Source organism: Nicotiana tabacum, chromosome 22, assembly GCF_000715075.1.
Source record: "Nicotiana tabacum cultivar K326 chromosome 22, ASM71507v2, whole genome shotgun sequence".
Taxonomy (NCBI): Eukaryota; Viridiplantae; Streptophyta; class Magnoliopsida; order Solanales; family Solanaceae; genus Nicotiana; species Nicotiana tabacum.
The window spans coordinates 81,184,860-81,206,854 of NC_134101.1; the positions used below are offsets into that span (position 1 = coordinate 81,184,860).

The 21,995-nt window shown below is 37.5% G+C and overlaps 1 protein-coding gene and 1 pseudogene across 1 annotated transcript; one reads left to right on the plus strand and one right to left on the minus strand.

Moving 5' to 3' along the window:
- Positions 1-7,757: 7,757 nt before the first annotated feature.
- On the plus strand, positions 7,758-19,008 carry LOC107790781 (uncharacterized; annotated as a pseudogene).
- Positions 19,009-19,134: 126 nt separating this feature from the next.
- On the minus strand, positions 19,135-20,602 carry LOC107790782 (mitochondrial import inner membrane translocase subunit TIM14-3). Its single transcript, XM_016612743.2, has 3 exons — positions 20,462-20,602; positions 19,805-19,974; positions 19,135-19,439 (listed from the first exon to the last, which is right to left on the minus strand). Exons 1-3 carry the CDS (start codon positions 20,462-20,464, stop codon positions 19,283-19,285), a joined length of 330 nt encoding a protein of 109 aa, XP_016468229.1. The 5' UTR covers positions 20,465-20,602; the 3' UTR covers positions 19,135-19,282.
- Positions 20,603-21,995: the final 1,393 nt, after the last annotated feature.

The window sequence follows — 21,995 nt, forward strand, 5'->3', positions numbered from 1 at the left end:
CTTGTCAACACCGAACCACAACCTTGATCCTCAACTTCAAATTCCCATGCCGCTCACTGCACCTGTCATGCCTCTACGCGAGAATACACAAATTCATCATAACCCCTGAACTACTAGTAGAATAAACACTTCATTGGCTAGAACCCTTTCACTTAGCTCATTTCAGAAGAGCCCATGCAACACGCAACTGAATTCCCAAACCGCAGAAAATACAACCTCAAGCTGTGATCTAAACCGTCATAAATCTTTCAAAATCCATTTACGCAACAAAGCTATTTGAATCAAATACCTCCCAAATCAATCAAGTTATGGTGGTTGTCGAGCCCGTAGGTATAACCATAAACCACATGTATAACTTCACACGCCGAAGGAACTGATGCCACAATCATTCTGATTCAACCGTTACTAACCGACCCAACTTCTTTCAATTTACTCTGGACTTGCCTTAGAAATAATAATAGCTCCATTCAAAACATATGATTCTAATTCGCACTCATCTCGAATGACCCGAATCGTGAGACCACATCGTCTCAATGCCCACGAACCATCTCATACCATTCTCAAGCGCACAATAGCATCTCCAACTGGTACACCCATTCTGCAAGACCTTCCGCGAATCCGAAGTTATTTCTCCCTTTCCTCTAATACTGCACCGCAGACCCGATGATAACATGGAACATTCTGATCCCCTTTCATAATCCACTGCAACAACTCGATCCTTAACCATACAACGGACCCAAAATCCTTAGGCACTGCACTTTAATTCTTGAACCCACTAGGACTGTTGTTGAGAGTCACCCACTCTGACCTGATCCCAAACATAACCAAACTCCAACGCTCTGCTTGCACATGAACACCCTCGCAACGAAGCAACCGGCTGAATTCTTTTCCTTGTACATTACATCCACAAAAGGCATAAACTCTGAGTCTTCCCAAAACCTTCACCTGAATCGATAAGATGAAGTATAGCACACATTCATCAAGTTATTTGCTCGAGTTACCCTTGATGTTTTCTTTTCTTAGTCATAAATAATCCACCAACACATCGATAACTAGAAAAACGCACAAGCTGACAACAACGTGATTCAATCGTAGACGATGGGCTCCCCCACTTAGCTTTAAGCTACCATCACATAATATAGAGCACACAATGATTCCTCCTTCTTAATTACCATGATCTCGCATCGTTAACACGCCAAATTTCTCGAAGTCTTTTGATAAGCTTTTCATGAAACATTCTGAATTATCGGCCACGATCGCATACTCGACCTTCGGCTTCATAGTAAGTAGAACTCTTCGTAGAAACTTTATCAAAATCACACAACCACTGACCTATCCACATGAGATATCCCACATGTGGAATTCCGTGCCAACATCTTCCAATGACGCTGCACCGGGTACAACTACCACGAGTTCAGTAAACCCTCCTAAGACCATGCTCGTCCACCAGTTGTACAAGTCTGTTCTTTCCCCATTGACATCAACTGAGAGTCCAATAATACCTTCCAAACTCAAAGTCATGTTGCATCCGAAACGATAATCAAATCTTCACACCTCTCTTCATTTCAAGCAAACTCCTTTCTGCCATATTCAATCTTTCTCCGTACAGTAACCATCATTCAAAATATAATCCGTGGACTAAATCACCTTCCATCACGATTCCCCAAATCGCTTTAATCTTCCTCAAGGTACGTGGCTATCCTATCACAGAATCTATATTCTACTCTACCACTTCCACTTCGGTCAAACCATCTCTTTTAAGCAACTTCTCGACCTCCACTTTTCATACTTGGCCTGCTAGTAATTCAACCATCGCGAAACACCTCCCGCCATGTCCTTCCTCATACTTTGCTGCCCAGATGTTGCCTCAAATCGAATCCATTCATGTAGCACCGGAACCAATGAATTGCTACCAACTCTAAACCTCTTAGAAGATCATCTTTCTCGAGCCATCAACATTAGAAATACCAATTTGATTCTGAACCGCTACACCGCTATCTCTGACAGCCGCTCCTCATGCACCATTTCACAACACCTTACCCCGAAGGCAAAATCGAAGAAGACCATAACACCGGGGAACCCTAATACGTTCGAACAAGGATGATGACACCATATCACAAATGAGAATTCCACCACGCTAAAAAATATCAAGTCTCGTTACTTCATCAACCAAACCTGGACATCTATAATCCGATTACCTTTCCTCCGCTGGAATTAAATGCTGAACCCCTAAATCATGCACTGAAAAATCCTCCCTTCAAGTCATTCACTGCCTCAAAACATAAACGAGCACCCTACCATTACACCAATATTGCGCGATAACAATGCAGGAACATCATAGCAATCTGTGCGTAGCCTCAAAACCATAGGCAATACTGATACAGGGCATGGAATGACATAAGCCCCCTTCCACAAGACGACGATAATAACTCTCTCAAGTACGCAGGGAAAAACATCCCGCACCATATCTGCAGTACCATTACAACTTCTTAATGCCCAATTGATACCAAGCGCTTTACGTCACATAAGATTGAGTAGAAAGGAAATAAAAGCATAAGCCTCAAAGGAATCATATCGCACGATGAGGAATCAAGAAGGGAAGTGCTCCTAACAACCCTGTATCCTCTTGAAGATAAGTACAGGCATCTTCGTACCGATCCGCAAGACTTTACTAGACTTTCTCATGACTCGTGAGACCTAAGTGAACCTAATTCTCTGATACCAAGCTGTCACGACCCAAAATCTACAAAAGGTCATGATGGTGCCTAACGCCGCCGTCAGGCAAGCCAAACAGTGATTGATCAACTTAATTACTCATTTTATTACTTTCTAAATCAAAATCTCTATTTATTAAATAGTGCAAAATAGAATTTGCATGGTAAAATGATAATAACTACGTGAACTACAATAACGAATACCCAAAACCCGGTGTCACAAATGCATGGGCATTAACTAGGAAATATAATAAAATACAACATTTGTCTGAAATACAAGTTAGACAGGATAATATAAATAACTCTGATGGAGACTTTGTATGCTGCGAATCGTAAAATGGAATGCAGCTCACTATAAAGTCCCCGCAAATGTCACGCCTCTGATGACCACCAGAAACATATATATATATATATATATATATATATATATATATATATATATATATATATATATACGAGGTATAATCCTCCTCTGAATGGTAAACTCAAGCTCTCATTAAGCAGCTACCTTCTCAGTCGGAGTATATATATACAATGGACCTCACCAGATAGGTCGTCACAGTTCAAATCAGAAAAAAACTCACAAATACACTAGCTTCTTGCCAAATATTACGCACGATTTCATAACAGTCTTTTATAGAAATGCCAAGGCGCACGGCTCGATCCCATCATAATATGTGCATTACCGAAGGTCGAACGGCACGAACCAGAGATACATCTATTATACTGCCGAGGCGAATGGCCCGCTCCCATGAGAGTGTGATACATAATCCTGCCGAGGCGAACGACCCGATCCCATCATAATGTGCGCACTGCCGAGGGTCGAACGACACGAATCATAGATGTATCTATTATACTGCCAAGGCAAACGGCCCGATCCCATTAGAATAAGAAGCCTTAACGGGTCCTTGACCGCACTCACGAATAAACCTGTGAGAATTTTAAGGAAACCTTTCGAGGAAAAACACATAGCACGGGAGAAATTCGTAAGAGGAGTACAATTATTTCGTGGCTAACCATGAAGCCCGTAAAATCTCTACAATAGCAAGTCTACCACTCTATGCAAGTCTAGTCTCGAGTCGTAATGTAAAATAAAGGAATTTAATAGGCAAGGGACAACTCAAATAGTACAGTTATAGTATGGTGTGAACCTAAGTCTACTTGGACAATGACATGAATTTTATCTACGTACGGACTCCCGTCACCTCATGCATACATAGCCCCCCGCAACAAGTAGCACATATCAAATACATCACCTAGGGTAGTTTCCCCCTCACAGAGTTAGACAAGAGACTTACCTCGCTCTAAAGTTTCATAACCGGCTCCAACGCCACTCTAACACTCATTTCCAAGCCAAACGTTCCGAAACTAGTCAAACAACGTGCAAATCAATCAAAATATACTCCAATGCTTACATTTTAACAATTTATAACAATTCTCAACTCCGCTTGAAAAGTCAATAAAGTCAACTCCTCAGGCCCACGTACTTGGATTCCGAAATTTTTTGAAGATATATATTACCCATAATATTACGAACTCAAATATATAATTTATTTCCAATTTCGTGGTCAAAAGTCCAAAATACCAAATTCTAGGTTTCTTTCAAAATCCCCTAATTTCTACTAATTTACATGTTAAAATTTCATATATGTTCATGAAATATAATCAAAAGTGGTTTTGAAACACTTACCCCCAAGAGGTGGATGAAATAGCTCTCCAAAATCGCCCCAAAGTCGGCTCCAAGAGAGAAAAATGAGATGAAATGAGCAAATCTCGTATTGGCTAGCATATATATTCTGCCCAGTCGATTTTCCGCACTTGCGAAACTCCTTGCGCTTCTGCGAGAACAAATCTCGCTCCTGCGGAAGCCCACTGTCAGTAGCCCACCGCACCTACGGAAATTCTTCTGCTCCTGTGCAACCGCAGGTGCGACACAGCCTCGCGCATCTGCGCAATTGCCCGCACCTGCGGCACTGGCCTCGCTTCTGCTCACGTGTAAGTGCGCTGCTCGCCTCCGCTTCTGCGACTTCACGCCCAAGCCGCTTCTGCGAGCCTCATCTTGCTTCTGCGACCAAACCTCCACTGAAGCGGTTGCACCAGCATCAGAAATTTCTAGCAACTCCATCAAGGCTCAAATCGATCTGAATCCCGTCTGAAACTCACCCGAGGCTCCAAACTTCGACGAACGCGTCCGAATCATATCAAAACATTCCGAAATGACGCCAAACTTTGCGTACAAGTCATAAATCATAACACGAACCTATGCCAAGGCTCGGAACTCCAAACGGCCATCAATAACACCAAGGTTCACCTCAAACCGAACTTAAAAAATTCTAAAACCTTCCAAATGCCAACTTTCCACAATAAGCACCGAAATGCTCCCGGGTGATCCGATACTCAACCCGAACATACGCCCAAGTCCGAAATCATCATATGAACCTATTGGAACCTTCAAATCCAGATTCCAAAGTCTTTTACTCAAAAGTCAAACCTTAGTTAGTTCTTCCAACTTAAAGCTTCCGAAATTAGAAGTTTCTTTCCAGATCAACTCTGAACTTCCCGAAATTCAATTCCGACCACACGTACAAGTCATAATACCTGAAGTTAAGCTATTCAAGGCCTCAAACCGCCGAACGACGTGCTAGACCTCAAAATAACCGGTCGGATCATTACAAACCCCACAAAAAATCGCTCAAATCCGAGGTCTACAACTCAAAATATGATAAAAATGGCAAACCCTCGAATTATATTATGTTCTGCCCAGGACTTCAGCTTTTGCGGACAGATACGTCGTACCTGCGGCCTCGCATTTGCGAGAAAAGACTCACATCTGCGAAGCCAGCTTACCAGACCAGGATCCGCATCTGCGGAAAAATTGTCGCACCTACGACATCGCAGAAGCGAAACTATGCGCATCCGATCCCTGAGCCGCAAAAGTGGCAATCGCACCTGCGTGCAAAATTCCGCAGAAAGCAAAGTCTCTTGCCAGGCCTCTACCTCACAAAAGCGGCACAAAAAGTGCAGAAGTGGCCCCTCACCTGCGCTCCAAAATGCGCAGGTGCGGCGCACCAGAAACAAGCCTGACCAAAAGCATGCAAACCGTCCAAAACACACCCGGAGCTTCCGGGACCCCGCCCGAACATACCGATAAGTTCCATAACATAACACGGACCTGCTCGAGGCCTCAAATCACATCAAACAACGTTTAAACTATGAATCGCACCTCGAATCGAACTTATAAATTTTCAAATCTTTCAACTTCTAAAACTCGTGCCGAAACATATCAAATCAACCCGGAATGAACCCATATTTTGCACACAAGTACCAAATGACATAAAGAAGCTATTCCAATTCTCGAAACCAAAATCCAAACTCGATATCATCAAAGTCAACTCTCGGTCAAACTTTTAACTCTTCCAATTTTTGCCAAATTGCATCAAGTCAACCTACGGACCTCCAAATCCAAATCTAGATACTCGCCTAAGTCCAAAATCACCATACAAAACTATTAGAATTATCAAAATGCTATTTCGGAGTCGTCTACACAAAAGTCAAACTCCGGTTAACTCTTACTATTTAAGCTTCTAAAATAAGATTCTCTTCCAAATTGATCCTGAATCATTCGAAAACTGAATTCGACCCCATACGCAAGTCATAAAACATAATACGAAGCTGCCTGAGACCTTAAGCCACCAAACGGGACGCTAATTCTCAAAACGACTAGCCGGATCGTTACAACTGCACGCCGCAGCAGGCCATATTAGCTTTATATTAGCGCTTGGGCAGGATCGTGACATCTATATTAAAAAAAAAGACTATTTGAACTTGAGATTAGAAATTTCTTAAAGTTATGATGAGAATACTTAAAATACGGATATGACCACAAAATTGATGTCTTGCTAGATAAAGAAAAATAAAAATTTGATACCAAATTAAAATTTAAATATACTAAATAAATATCTCATGTAGGTAATATTACTAATGAAAATTAAAAGCTAAATTTGTATCTTGATATTAAAAAAGAAAAAAATTAATTGCACGTAATACAAAAAATAGTTATAAGAAAATTCAATAGATTTGAAACATTATAAAAGAACTAATGTATTATTTTTTAGATTAATTCAAAGTTATATTTAAAGTAAAATATGATATTATTTTGAGTATAGGTAAAATATTTATGTAAAAAGCTAATTAATATTTGGTAGGATGCATTAGATAAAATAATGCATACATTACCTTTGTGTATTAATAAAACCTTGTTTGGTACACTTTTTGAATTTATGCATTAGTTATGTAAGTATTAGTTATACACCCTATTTGGTATTATCCTATGCATAACTAATGCATAAGAAACTATGGTATTAACAATGCAATGGGTTTTAATGCATGTATTAGCTTAGTTAAAGATAAAATTCTCCTTCAAAATTTATGCTTGATTAAAATATGCTATTATATTAATGCAAGTTTGAAATAATCCAAGAAAGTTAAAAATAAAATTATATCCCTAGTAAATAAATAAGTACTTATCATTTTTTTTATTATAAATAAATATTCAGTTATATACTACAATATAGGTAGACAAATCACATAATATTTTTAAAACCTTTTTTCATATAAAAACATTCTTCAACATATATTTCTTTTAAAAAGATAAAGTGATAGACTGGTTATGAGGGTATTTTTTAAACAAACAATTCTTTTAGAAACTGTGCAATGCTTTAATACATCAAACCAAATAATTGATAAGAAATATGTCAACATAATTAATGTCAGCATAATTAATGTAAGTATAACTAATATTAATATTACTAATACACCATATTCAGCATTATTCTTGTACATCCTATCAACAGTGGCAGAATCACTCATTGGCAAGGGGAGTCAATTGATACCTTTTTGTCCGAAAATTATACCGCGTAGATAGGTTAAATATTTTATATATATAGAGTATGTGTTGACTCCCCTTAATTTTTTGATATACTTATTTATTTATATTTTGACACCCCCTTTCATAAAATTATTACTTCGCCGCTGCCCACCACCAAAGGACCGCTTATTAGTAACAATACCATAAAAATATAATGCTTAATTCGACAACCATGTCCCCCTGCCAGAGCTGAAATATTTTCTTAGCCAAGCCAAAAGATCACTTCGCATTGGAGAACACCCAAGAACAACAGGAAACAAATAAGATACTCAAGAGCCTAAAAGAAGGAAAAAAGATAAAAGAAAAAAAGGAAAATTCAAAATCAAAATGCTCCCATTTTGTTGTAACGTAAATGGAAGCATCTATATCCAGCTTTGTCTCAGCTGAATGTGATGTTTGTTGACGATGTTATCATCAATTGAGATAATTTTTGTTCGGTTAACCAGCAAATATATCGTACCTTCGATCCGTGAGTTTCCATTTTCACTCTTTTTCATTCTTTCCGTTTTCAGGTTCTTTCCATTTTTAACCCTTTTCAATTTTTGGTTTTCTTATTCTACTCTTTATCCTTTCTTTAATTTACTTTTCTTAATCAGTAAAAGTAAAAACTTTTTGAACTCTTTAATCATTAATAAAGTTGAGATCTTTGAATTGGGTGTGTGAAAAATCTAGCTAGGGTTTTTAAGGTGTTTGGTTTTCATTCAGCTTTTACTCTTATAGTTGGTTCTGTTCTACAACTTAGGTTCAGCTTTCTGTTTCGGTATTTTGGTCTATTGAAATTTCTTGCTTTCTTGTGATTATGCAATCCTCTGTTATCTGGAGCCAAACAGCTTATAGCACAATATGGGTAATCTGTACTTTTCAGTCAATCAACACCTAAGTTGGACCACATTTGACATTGTATTTTCTTAACTCTGTATGTGTTATCAAGTTTTATATAGTGTTTAAAACTGACTTGTTGTGCACTTGTTGTAATAGGCTTTATATTATTATTTGCCTTTGTTTTTTTTCAGGTTGGGTTGAATATTGTTTGTAGCAGTTGTATAATTGAAGATTTTTGAGTTCTCCCTTGTGTCGATGGCTGACTCGACATCTTTAGATGCGATACTGGAATTTCTGCGAAAGAATAAATTTACAAGGGCCGAGGCTGCATTGCGTGGTGAGCTGAATAAATGTTCTGATCTGAATGGTGTGGTTCAGAAGCTTATGCTAGAGGATAAAGAGCTGAGCAGATCATTAGAAGAAGCAAATGGAGGAAAAGTGACTTTGGAGATTCTTGGTATGACCTGTCGAAATGGTGGGGAGGTTTTCAAGGAGACAAGTTCGAGGAGCAATGCCGAAATTCCTAAAGAGCTTATTGTTAAGGAGATAGAGTGTGGGATTGGGAGAAATGGCACAGAATGCAACTTGAAAAATGTTGCTTATGTTGGGAAGAACAAGGAACATAATGAATCTGTTGGGACAAACAACAAAACCTTGAGTGTTTGCAACAATGCCGAGGATAGTGCGATTGATATGTACTCGTGGAACTACAATCCCAATGGTTCTCTTGTGTCTTATCAGAACAATGGTGGCACTAGTGCTACCAAGGACTTTTCAGGTTTGGTGCATAGTGGGAAGTTGCGGTTAAATTCGTCTGAGGTCTTTGATAATGATAAGGCTAATGAAAATTCTGGAGAAGATGTCAGTTTTTCAGGTGAAAGGAGAACGTCGCCAGCAAAGACAATGTGGAACCAGAGTATGAAAGGAGTCAAAATAGTGAACTCAAAGAGGGTAATCACCAGATTAAACTAAATGGGGCATCCAACAATGTAATTATTAGTAACCCTAGGTCAAAAAGTCCTGAATCGACTAACTCTTCATCCGAGCCTTGGAAAGATTGCTGGGCCAAAACTGCTATTCCATTCTCCAAAGGAGATGTTTCGACGAGTTATGATCAAAACTTTGGTTCTGGTGGTAACAAAGTAGGTAAAAGGATAACAGAAGGTAATGACGTTAGGAGTACAATTAAAGAACAAGTGGATGAGGTGGGAAGAGCTTTGTATCTGGGGAAGATACCAGGACGCAAACCAAAAGATTTCAGCAGCTTAGGATTTTCGCTTATATCTGAGAGTCAGAAAGAAGAACTACCCAGGTTGCCACCTGTTAGAATCAAGTCAGAAGAGAAGTCCTTCAATATTCATCGGGAGGAAAAGTTTGAACGAGATGGACCTGGCTCAAAGATTACAGATGGTGACAATACATATGTCATAGGTTCATTTCTAGATGTTCCTATTGGTCAAGAACTTAGCAATTCAGGTTTGCTCTCTAATGACAAGTTTTATCTTGTACTCTTAGACAAAAAGTTAGCTCATTCTTTTAACATACAAAAATTAATAAATGGCTCCGAATTTCTTGAAGGGAAATTTTGTGATCTCACAAATTGAATGAGATGATACATGATGAGGCCCTGAAAGTGCTGTTTGGTTTAGGAAAGAAAAAGAAGATGCCATTTAGAGGGAATAAAATATGCTTCCAAGTCATTAACCATTTGAATTTTTGTTTAGTACCGACAACCTCTGTATTCTATGACTGTAGATCAGATGGAGGAGTAATAAACGAGTTACCTAAGTTGCTTAATCATTATTGTATTTTAGTATCGTATCCTATGATTGGTGCAAGGGGAGGTTTTTTGGCTATTAGCTTATCCTGTCCTATATTGATATGTGGTAGACGGAACATCCTAAATCTTGTTTGTGATGGTCGTCCCCAAATAAAGAAAATCGAAAGGGAGCTCTTGAATGTAAGTTACTTGTAGACTTTTGGGACGAAACTAACTTGGTTATCCACTCTTTCTCAATTTTGTGTTCTGAGGTACAACAACAACAACAACAACCCAGTAAAATCCCACAAGTGTGGTTCGGGGAGGGTAGAGTGTACGCAGACTTTACCCCTACCCTGGAGGGGTAGAGAGGCTGTTTCCGAAAGACTCTCGGCTCAAGAAAACGAAAATAAACAATAGATCAGTGACAACATCAAAAGCCAGAAAAACAATATCAGCATCGTAAGAGACAGAAAATAGATGGAAAAGCAATAACAATAACCAGTAATAATCTAAGTTGCGCGGACTCTTCGTTTTTGGTGCCGCACCTGTCTCGACACGGGACAGGAGCGGGTGTGGGTGCGGGAACGGGATACGTCCCGGATTCGGTCAACTAACTTCGGATACTTTGACCAGAGTCCATCGACAAATTTGGGGGGAAATTGAGATTTTGATTTCTCAAAATTAAAAATAAAACATATTTAAGACATGAGAAATGGCATACCTTCAATATTGTAGTACGTTTGTCTTATATTTGCTGCTTTGTGTTTCAGAAAAACCAAGAATTCAAGGGGTCGTGTTCTGAGTTCGGACTTCTAGTAGACAGTAGCAACGATATAGATGGAGAGTTGGTGGAAGGCCTTGAATGGCTTTCTTTTTCTCTTTATAGCTCTATTTTTTTATAATTTTGAATTTTTTTTAACCGAATCCCCGCACACGTATCCATACTTGGATCCGCACCCCCGAATTTCAAAATTTAGATTTTGCCGAATCCAATATTCGGATCCGTGCCCGTATCGGATGCCCGCACCCGAGTCCGAGCAACTTAGGTAATAATGCCATAGAAAATAGATGGGTTCTGAGGTAGTTTTCTAAATTGTTTTGACTTGATGATATTGTCTACTTATCCTTGTTTTATGTTTTTTTATCTTCTCTATGTGAATCTGATTGATGTCTTTGTGGAATACTCATATCATTGTTCAACTGATCATCAGGTGGAAAAAGGGTCGGTGGAGGCAGTTGGTTGTCTGTAAGTCAAGGCATTACTGAGGACACTTCTGAGCTTGTTTCTGGTTTCGCAACTATTGGTGATGGATTGAGTGAATGTGTTGACTTCCCCAATGAATATTGGGATTCCGATGAATATGATGACGATGACGATGTTGGCTATACAAGGCAACCTATTGAAGATGAGTCCTGGTTTTTAGCTCATGAAATTGATTACCCTAGTGATAACGAGAAGGGAGCATGGCATGGGAGTGTTCCAGATCCTCAAATAGGGCAAAACAGAGACGATGATGAGCAATCTTTTGCAGAGGAAGATTCGTACTTATCAGGTGAGAGATATTCTCAATCAAAGAATGTTGGTCCAGTTGGGCCTTCAGATGACGAAATGAATTTGATGTGCACAGAGCCTGTTTGGCAGGGACTTGTCGCTCAAACAGATAAATTTGTCATGTTAAGGAATGATAGAGCCTTGAACAAGGGTGAAAGACCCCGATTGCATGATATTTGCATGGACGATGATCAGCATGGTTCAGTTAGGTCGATTGGTGTAGGTATTAACAGCGATACTGTTGACATTGGTAGTGAAGTGCGTGACAGTTTGGTTGGAGGGAGTAGTAAGGGGGATATAGAGTATTTCCACGATCATGATGCCAGTATTGGTGGGGCCAGACACATACCCCCTGATTCAGATAAGCCTTATTCTGAGATAAGAAACAGAGATGAGAAAGCAGCTGAGCAGAGATTTGACAAGTTTGACACTGGTACTGATGAAGGAGGATCGGTACAAACAAATCACTTACATGGGGGATTCTCATTTCCCCCTCCTAGAGATGGGCAGTTGATTCAGACAAGCTCGGGTAAATCTTTATGGTCAAGCAAGGGCAATACCATTATAACTGATGAAGCTCGTGACAGTCTGATGGCAAATGATGACATGTTTGGTTCTTTGAGGCGCAAAAGCAACGAGTCCTCGCCTATTAAGAGCTCAAGAGACGAAAGCAACCAAATTGCTGCAGGATCAGTAAATTCTAGCCCTTCATCTCTTTCAAATTATGGTTATGTAGTAGGGGAGCGTGTGAAGAAAGAAGAGGGCACACAAATAGCCATTGCAAGAGAGGAAGATTTGGAAGCATCATTGGAGGATGAGGAAGCAGCTGCTGTTCAGGAGCAAGTAAAGCAGATCAAGGCGCAGGAAGAGGAATTTGAAACTTTTGAACTAAAGATTGTGCATAGGAAAAACAGGCATGTTCAATCTCCTGTTGCTTCTTTTGATTAGAGGGGAAATAATGCCTGTTATTTTGATTTTAATCAGTAGTTTGCAATTTTCAAGTCTTTAGGAAACTGCTTCATATATGCAGTTACAATCTTCATCTTGGTATTGCTTATGTTGGGTTTCTAAGCACAACACTGATCAAGAATAGATTTAAACTGTGATAAGGGGGAGGTTGTCTACTGAACATATTAGAAACACTGATCAAGAATAGAATTAATCTGTGATAAGGGGGAGGTTGTCTACTGAACACATTAGAAACATGTACTCTATTAGAGATGTGAAGATGTAGTAAGTCAATGAAAAGCTCTTCCACAACTGTATGGGCTATTATTGTTAACAAATCTTGAGCTCTATGTAGAGACGGAATTTTTGAGCCCTTAATTTGCTTTGACAACATAGTAAGGTTAAGCAGCCATTGCTGAAGGCGGTGGAAATGAACTCACCCTAAGAGTAAATGCTGGCATGAGGTTGTGATCTAAGATTGGTCCTCTTTTCTGGGATAGAGGGAGGCTGATCATTCTCGGTGAGGTCAGCCTATGACCCTGCACCATCAAAATTATCCGAAAAGTGACATTTACCTTTTTTGTTGTTGTAATCCTTGCTGAACCCCATATGCTGAAAAAAGGCGCAAAGCGGATTTTGTATGTTTCAATTTAGATAAATATTCAGTTTTCATTATACAAAGATCAGGATATCTAATGGTCTTATATTCTTCTGGATACGAAGGGATATATCAGATTTGTGAGCTTATGTTCTGGTTATGTTAGAATGCTAGGAGATACTTGCCTGATTAAACTTTATCTCACGCTTAACAAAAACAGGCTTGCTTAATAAATAAACTATGCAAAGCCCTTTACGGTGCATGATAAGTTGTTGGATTCTGAACATAATGTATTCTTGTATTACAAGCTAGACTCTTCACTGAGACGACATTCATACATTTTACCATAACTATGCTTCTCTCTATTTTCCGTGTGCATGTCTGTAGCCAAATTTATTGCTTGATCTGGAAGTTAGCTCAAGGAGACTGGGTGATTCAGATCAATAGTAGTTGTCAAGGGAGCTGGAGAAGTTTGTATGTTTGGCTTGAACTGTATTTACTCGAAGGAATTTCACTGCAATCCTTGAGGAAAGACAGAGAGGCTTTTAAACAATTCCGTGGGATTTGTGATCTTTAGCTCTGTAACTGTTCTGTTGATCTATATGATTGTAGCTAGTTGATCTTTGACTTCAGCAAGACATGTTTTACCCTAATAAATGTCTACATATATGTTTTTATTTATTTCTGTATTACCTTTGCGAAATATGCCTTGGCAAGTTTCTTCAGCCTAAGTAAGAAGCTTTCTTTCCATAGTTGTCTCTTCATGCATCCTATCATGTTCTGATTTTCCCTTACAAATGGGAACATGTTTTGAATTTTCTTGACCTCAAATAGTTTTTATTTTTCAGGCTTTGAGGGGTTTCTTTTTGGTGGTTAATGAAGTTCTTTTTTTGACTCAGAACTGGATTTGAGGAGGACAAAAATTTCCAGGTTGTTTTAGATTCAGTTATAGCTGGACGATATCAAGTAACTGAGTATCTTGGATCTGCTGCATTCAGCAAAGCAGTTCAAGCACATGATCTTCATACAGGCATGGATGTCTGTGTGAAGATTATAAAGAACAACAAAGATTTTTTTGATCAGAGTCTTGATGAAATAAAGCTTCTCAAATTTGTCAACAAGCATGATCCTGCCGACAAGTACCACCTACTTCGGTTGTATGATTACTTCTATTATCGAGTAAGTGAAAATTTGTATCTTTACAGACTTTGTAAAAATCTCAATTTAGTTTTACATCGTCGAAATGACTTTTAGCAATGTAGAGAGATCTGCCAGTACAGTCAGCAAGATACATCTTGAGTGTGCACAGTTTTCTTCATCATTCTCCCACATTGTTCTTCTTGCTTGTATAGATGTTGAAGGTAACCTTAAGTTCATAAGTTTCTCATCAGACTTAAAATGATGTTACCCAGATCATCTTATTGACTTTCCCCTCTTATCTAAAACATCTAAGTCCTTGTAAAACTAGATAGTTTTGAACCTTGAGAATAAACTTCAACAGTGTGTTATGTGTAAGCTCAACCCTGATACAGTCTGCTCGCTCAAGAGAGGCGAGCATGTCTAAACATCTAGTTGATTTTGTGAGTTTTTATCAATAAGTTGATAAAGTCTTGACTAAGTGAAAAGCTTGTGCTTTGCACTTGATGCTAATTGATAGTTGTGGCTGACATCTTCGGCCAATCTTAATATGACAGTTTGAAAATAATATTTTCTGTAATCAATACGAAGTGGGAAGAAATGTTGATGTGCACTTGGATGTGCCTCTTGAGCTTGTGCAATACTATCGTATACATTACATTTATGTATTATTCTTAATGTAAGCAGAAGAAACTTTTGGTCATGAAAATTTGACACTGATCTTTGTGTCTGTTTTCAGGAACATTTGTTAATTGTATGTGAACTACTGAAGGCCAATCTGTATGAGTTCCATAAATTTAATAGAGAATCTGGTGGAGAAGTCTACTTTACTATGCCAAGACTGCAGGTTTGTTGGATCAAAATATTTATAGCGATTTGATGCTAATGATACTTTATGTGGTCAATTTCATATGAATCTGTTGTGCAGTCAATCACTATTCAGTGTTTAGAGGCTCTTCAGTTCTTGCATGGCCTTGGGCTCATACATTGTGATTTGAAGCCTGAAAACATATTGGTGAAAAGCTACAGTAGATGTGAGGTGAAGGTAATTGATCTGGGTAGCAGTTGCTTCGAAACAGATCATCTTTGTTCTTATGTCCAGTCAAGATCCTACCGTGCACCAGAAGTTATTTTGGGGCTTCCTTATGATAAAAAGATAGACGTCTGGTCCCTTGGCTGCATCTTGGCAGAACTTTGCACGGGCAATGTAAGTTTTTTTGTTACGCATTTTATATATTGATTGTTATCTGTATATATTTATTGTCAGTATGAATTTATAGTGGGTTTTATTGTCCATTATGCCATGCATTGTGGTAGTTCTTGAAGTGCTTATTCACTTTTTCATTTTGATCCCTTCCCCTTTCTTCTGGATTTATGAATTTGGTAAATCAAAATTTATGCAACACATAATTATTTCATGAAGTTAGCTCTAGAGCTTTGGTCTAGTGGTAAGAGCGTAGCGTGTGATATATGGGTTAGGCGCACGCCAAGGGTTCGGACCTTGCTGCAAATGAAAGCCTGATATTTATCTGGAGAAGGGTACAAGAGCGGACCCCTTATTTACCGAGTTTTGAACCATGCGCCGCTAGCCCTCAGGGATTTCTCAGTTATTAAAGAAATTATGTCTTGGAGTTGCTATTGGCTCCAAACCTTTCAGAAGCTCCCTAGTAACTGCTGGCAAGTGGCATGTAATCCTAATATGAAATAAGTTTGTTTGGAGGACATTGAGAGACCATTCTTCGATCTTGCTACTTAATCCTATCTTATGTTAGAATCACAAGAAACCAATATCCAACTTGCAGAAGAATGTTTCTCTAGACGAGTAAATCGTTTATGTTTTACTTTATTAGCTTTTGGGTTTGATATTGCTTTTCCACTGAGAATCTTCAGAAGGACTAACGACCTTGTGGTAAAGCAAAATTCTGACAGTGGCATGCCTAATGTAATTAGATGGAGTTAAGTAACGCGTTAGGGAACTTTATATTTCGTTCAAGTATCAATTTTTCCCTTTGTTAGACAACAAATGTTTTTGCCAATTAAAACTCTTGCATTAACAGGCATAAATAGTTGATAACACGTGTATTGTAATACTGTAGTTGTACTCTTGCTACTTCTCTCTGAGCTGATTCTTTCTCGAGCAACTAATATCCAGTTGGTGAATTTTACCTAATTGGAAAGAAAAACCCCGTTGGCAAAGTAAAATTCAAGCTAATGAGAAATCAATTAAGTTATAGCTCTTACTCTCTTCACGAATAAGTGAATAGAAATAAAGTTTTTGAATATTCAAGTTTGCTTATAATGAAGTCTTCTGCTAGTGGGATTTTATAGCTCTTTGTCCATGTTTGCAGGTCCTTTTTCAGAATGACTCTCCCGCCGCCCTGCTTGCTAGGGTAATTGGTATCATAGGTCCGATTGATCAAGAGATGCTCGTCAAAGGACGAGATACTTACAAATATTTCACTAAAAATCACATGCTATATGAACGAAATCAGGTAAAGTTTCCTCTCCTTTCCACTCTTTATTTCATTTTCTTTTTCCCTTCCTTTTCTGGGTTGATCACCTATTTTCCCATGTCTTATTATAAGTTGTAACTTAAGTTTATTAAAATAATAAATAGAATATTCCTTTTATAAAATTGCTACAAAATCTACTGTTACTTTTATGATTGTTATTTTAATATAACACGCATTAAGTATATATTTAGAGGTCGTTTGGTATGATGGATAAGCAAAAATAATCCCAGGAAAAAATTTTAGTACCGCCTTATCCCTTGTTTGGTTACTATTCCTGGGATAAGTTATCCCAAGCTTAAAAGAGTTCCGGGATAACTTGTACCAGATGGTGGAATAGTAATCCAGGATAAGTTATCCTAGGATAAAGCAGTAAAATTGACAATCCCAAGACTAATACAACATACCAAATAGTCAATAAGAAATAATATTAGGATAATTAATCCCAACATAACTAATCCCATCATAACTAATCCCAGCCTAACTTGTCTTCAAACCAAACGACCCCTTAAGTTATAATTTCTCAGTGGCAGAGCCAAAAATTCATACAAGAGGTTTTGAAAAGAAACTAAAGTACCATATCTAGGATTTGAACGTGTGACCTAAAATAATTTTTAAACAATTTCACCACTATATTATAATATATTTTTTATTCGCTCATCATTTTCACTACTCAACATCATTAAATTATATGCTTGATTATTATTTTTAATTTTTTTATTTTGAAAATGAGATTATTAGATAGGTTCTTTTTTCAAAATATATATTATTAGAAAAGAGAAAAATATCATGATATAAAAGAGAATAAAAAGAAAAATAGAGATTAATGGTGATAATAAAACAGGTAAAATAGGCATTTTAAAAGGTCAATTGAGAAATGTGGGGGAGAATGTCTATTGTTCAAAGTTGAAGGGGAAGTTTGACTTTTAAAGCAAAGTTGGAGGTATAAATAATTTTCACCCTTATAGGATATGTACATCTCGAGTCCATGTACATAGTCTCGAGGACAGCATATGTTAATCTATGAAAGGCCTTTGGTTTTGATAGTTCTTTATCTACTAAATATTTCCTTGAGTTGAACTTCGACTATGATTTGTAATTTGCTGAAACATTAGTAAACATTGTTGCTGGAGACAGAGACGGATGCAACATAGAGTTACCGGGTTCAACTGAACCAAGTACTTTCGGCGCGGAGCATAATTTTATCTGTAAAAATCAATAAAATTGTAATAAATATATATGAACCCATAACTTTAAAAATATAATGGGTTCAATATTAAAAACTTTAAATATTGAACCCATAGAATTAAAATCTTAGATCTGCCTCTGGCAGGAGACCCTTCAGATCCTTTGTTTTCTATGAGTTGGTTAATTAAGGATGTAACTTTAGCCAAAAATAAAATAAAATTTAATATAATACACACGTCAAAAGATTAGGATTTAATATGTTCTATTTTAGAGAGTTCCACTTCTTTGCCTCCCCTGAGTACAGTGCTTCAAGCACGGATGTTGCTCTGCTTCAGTCTGCTGCTCACTTGTATATTGACCATTCCACTTTTTTCTATTCATAGGAAACAAACAGATTGGAATACTTAATACCCAAAAAGACATCGTTGAGGTATCGATTACCGATGGGAGATCAAGGTTTTATTGATTTTGTGGCTAACCTTTTACAAGTTAACCCAAAGAAGCGACCTTCTGCTTTAGAGGCTCTAAAACACCCATGGCTATCATATCCGTACGAGCCAATATCGTCATGAATTATTTTCTCGGGCAACTAAAGTTTTTCTCCATTGATGACATATGAAGAAAGTCCTCCAAGTTGCATTTTGTAACATTAGAATTTTTTGTTTCTTGTGTTTCATCGAAGGAAATGCGTTCTGTTTGTACATGATGTCTGCTCATTCTTTATAGGTATTTAGCGTGGCTTGTGAAATAGCCGCTTCTCCAATTTTTTTTGGAGTTTGCTCGATTGCTGCAATGTATCAAGAATAGACGATATTTCGCGAAAATATAATGCAAAATGCTACTTGTTTGATATCTTGCTCTGAGTTTTTTCTCCGGTTTGTATGGACTGCAAGTGTAGTTGAAAAAGTTCAACTACTGATATACATATAGTTCAAGAGAGGTGTTCATATGTTCCGTGCAGATCCCTGGTTCAAAATGGGAAAGGAAACAGGATAGTACAACTCTTTATTGCAAAGAAGTCTCCTAAATTATGATAGTAACATGTCTACGGATACAAATTCACTTTGTTACACGTATACTGACAATTAAGCTGTTAAGAAGGAAGGTGCAAACAAAATGGTGAATTAGAAAGCGGAATTAGCTGTCTTGGTTTTCCCTAACAAGACTTCCTTAGCTTCATTGATTTTGGAAGCAATATAATGGCTACCACCGGCGTCTGGATGATTTGCAACCATTACTCTCCTGTGAGCCTCCTTTATCTTCTCCAGGACAGCACTTTCTCTGCAAGGAAAAGAAACCATATATTGGACATGAAGCAATTTAATGTAATTCAACCAATAAATGAGGTCAAGTTTGATTCAAAGTATGCCCAGGCGCAACAATCTGCCTATTGATGAGCAAATTGACCATCAATTCTATTAACCTGACCCTCTAAAGGACTATGCATAATATACATTCTGAAAGTGATAACCTCCTAACAATCTACAAGGGACATTTGTTCCGTCAGATTTATAGCTAAGTAGCTATTGTTCAGGTTCTGCATAATGTGCAATCTAAGTCCTGCCTGATACCCCAAGAATAGAGCAAAAAAGAGACACTTTGGCATCACAAAACAGAACACCATATATATATATATATATACACACCTGACTCCAAGAATTAATGCTGCTTCCCTTCTTGTCATAACTTGTTCAAACCCACCGGGATAAAACCTCCGAACTCGAGGTGCGGCTTTGAATGTTTGCCATCCTCTTATCAAGTACCTAGCTCCCAAAGCAGCAGCGCCAATCGTAGTTCCCACAACTATCGGAGATGCCTGAAAACAAAGCAGAAACGCATTCATGAAAAACCAAATATGTTTCTACTACAAATATGTTTAACAAGAATAAGACACAAAATATCCAGATCTTTTTTTTTTTTTTTAACAGAGATCTCTAGCGCTTAAACAGGTGTATGTATGCTAGCTCAACAACATCCCTTTAACTTTTAATCAACAAAAATTGCGGTGGAAAACATAATATGTTTTGAGGTTCAATTATGCAATTAAAACTATATGCAGAGAAAATAACGAAGAAAAAAAAAAACGTAATTGCATACGAAAGCTTTACCACGAAATTTCTTAACCTAAAAATATGAAAAGCAGTTACTTTATCATGCCCAAAAAAAAAAAACATGAATTCTAAAAACATGACGAGGATATGGAAAAGGGCAAAGGGTGTATAAACCTAAGCGGCAAAGAACAATATGCTCCCATATCAAACGAAACAAAATTCTTATGCGAAGTAAAACAAATAGAAAATTACCATGAGAAAACGAACAAAACTTCACCAATACCAATGGCCAGTTCAAAGATTTAAAAATTTCCTATATATGGGAACGTAAGCTTAGAGTCTGAACTCGGATTGACAATCAATTACCAATAAATTTGATGGTGTCGATGTTAGAACCAGGGACTTTATATAGGTTGCGTTAAAAAGTTGGCTTGGACATTAAGAAATTGTTGACCCACTAAGATGGCGGTTCTTTCTTTTAGTTCCAGAGGATTCCAGTGTCCGGTTTACCCAATTTTAGCCGGTCCAATATGTAAATTCTATGGGAAAAGGAAAAAGTTTAATTAGCTAAACGGGCCTATGACAAAAAAAAATTGAAAAGTTTTCCTAAGATAAAATGACAAAAAGACCCCTTAGGTTTGGAGTAGGTTTAGATTAGTCCTTATAATATTCCATGTTCATTTTTGGTCATCTAAATTTGTCTAAAATGAGCACTTTTAGTTTCTATCAATTATTTAACAAACTCTAGTTGTATTATATTAATGGGAACTATGATAAAAAATTTAATGAGAACTCATACTTAAACATTTTATAAAGAAAAAAAATTTAATCAACAATCAAAGATATTTAAAACATGTCATATGACAACTAAAATTGTTAAACTGAAAATTCATAAAGTTAGAGGAACGATTTAAAAAAATTATGTATGTAGAGGTGTTAATTTAGATATTATGCACTATGGTCCTTGATCCACCAGCTGAGTAACTCAGTCATCCACCATAATTACAGGGAACAAAATTTAGTGGCGGATCAGTTAACACATCAAGGTTCAACAAAGACAGTTGGTAGTGGTGTTTCACTTTTTGGGGACCCTTCATCAATTGTTTTGGACCTCCTTGAAGCAGACTGCTGGGGAGAAGCAACCACATCATCGTACTGATTTGCAAGACTTTACTAGACACATGTTCATGACTTGTAGAACCTACTTAGAGCTCTGTTACCAACTTGTCACGACCCAAAATCTCACCTAGTCGTGATAACACCTAACCCCAACATGCTAGGTAAGCCAAACAATAAATAACACAACCCAAATGAAAGACCAATAACAAATAATAAATAAGATGGCAAAAAAATCTATACAACTACCCCAAGGACTGTTAGTACAAGTCATGAGGCACTAAGATTTAGATTTACATCATTGTTACGAAGAAAATACAACATATGTTTGAATATACATAAATAGAAGTACAAATCCTAATATACCATGAATAAGTGGTAGTTTATATCTGGAACGCTGGTGCATCTTCAATGCTAGCCTTCGTCATCCACAGATACTCATCAGTACTAACCTTGGTGAAGTAGTGATGAGGTTTTAAGTCATAAGATACTCATTTTACTCAACCCGTACAACTCAATAGTATAAACATGTACACAACAACAATATTGAAATCTAAGCATGAAGTACAAGTAAGGCCATCAGTGCACATAGAGAAAATATGCGCAAGCATTGTAAACAAACTAACACTTCTGCATATAGAGAAGATACACATACGATAACAAGTAACTC

Excerpts from the sequence above, each read along its gene's own strand:
- LOC107790782 (XM_016612743.2), bottom strand. Across the intron at positions 19,440-19,804 it reads GCATTAATTCTTGGAGTCAG|AGAAAGTGCTGTCCTGGAGA; the intron begins GTGTGTATATAT and ends TTTTCCTTGCAG.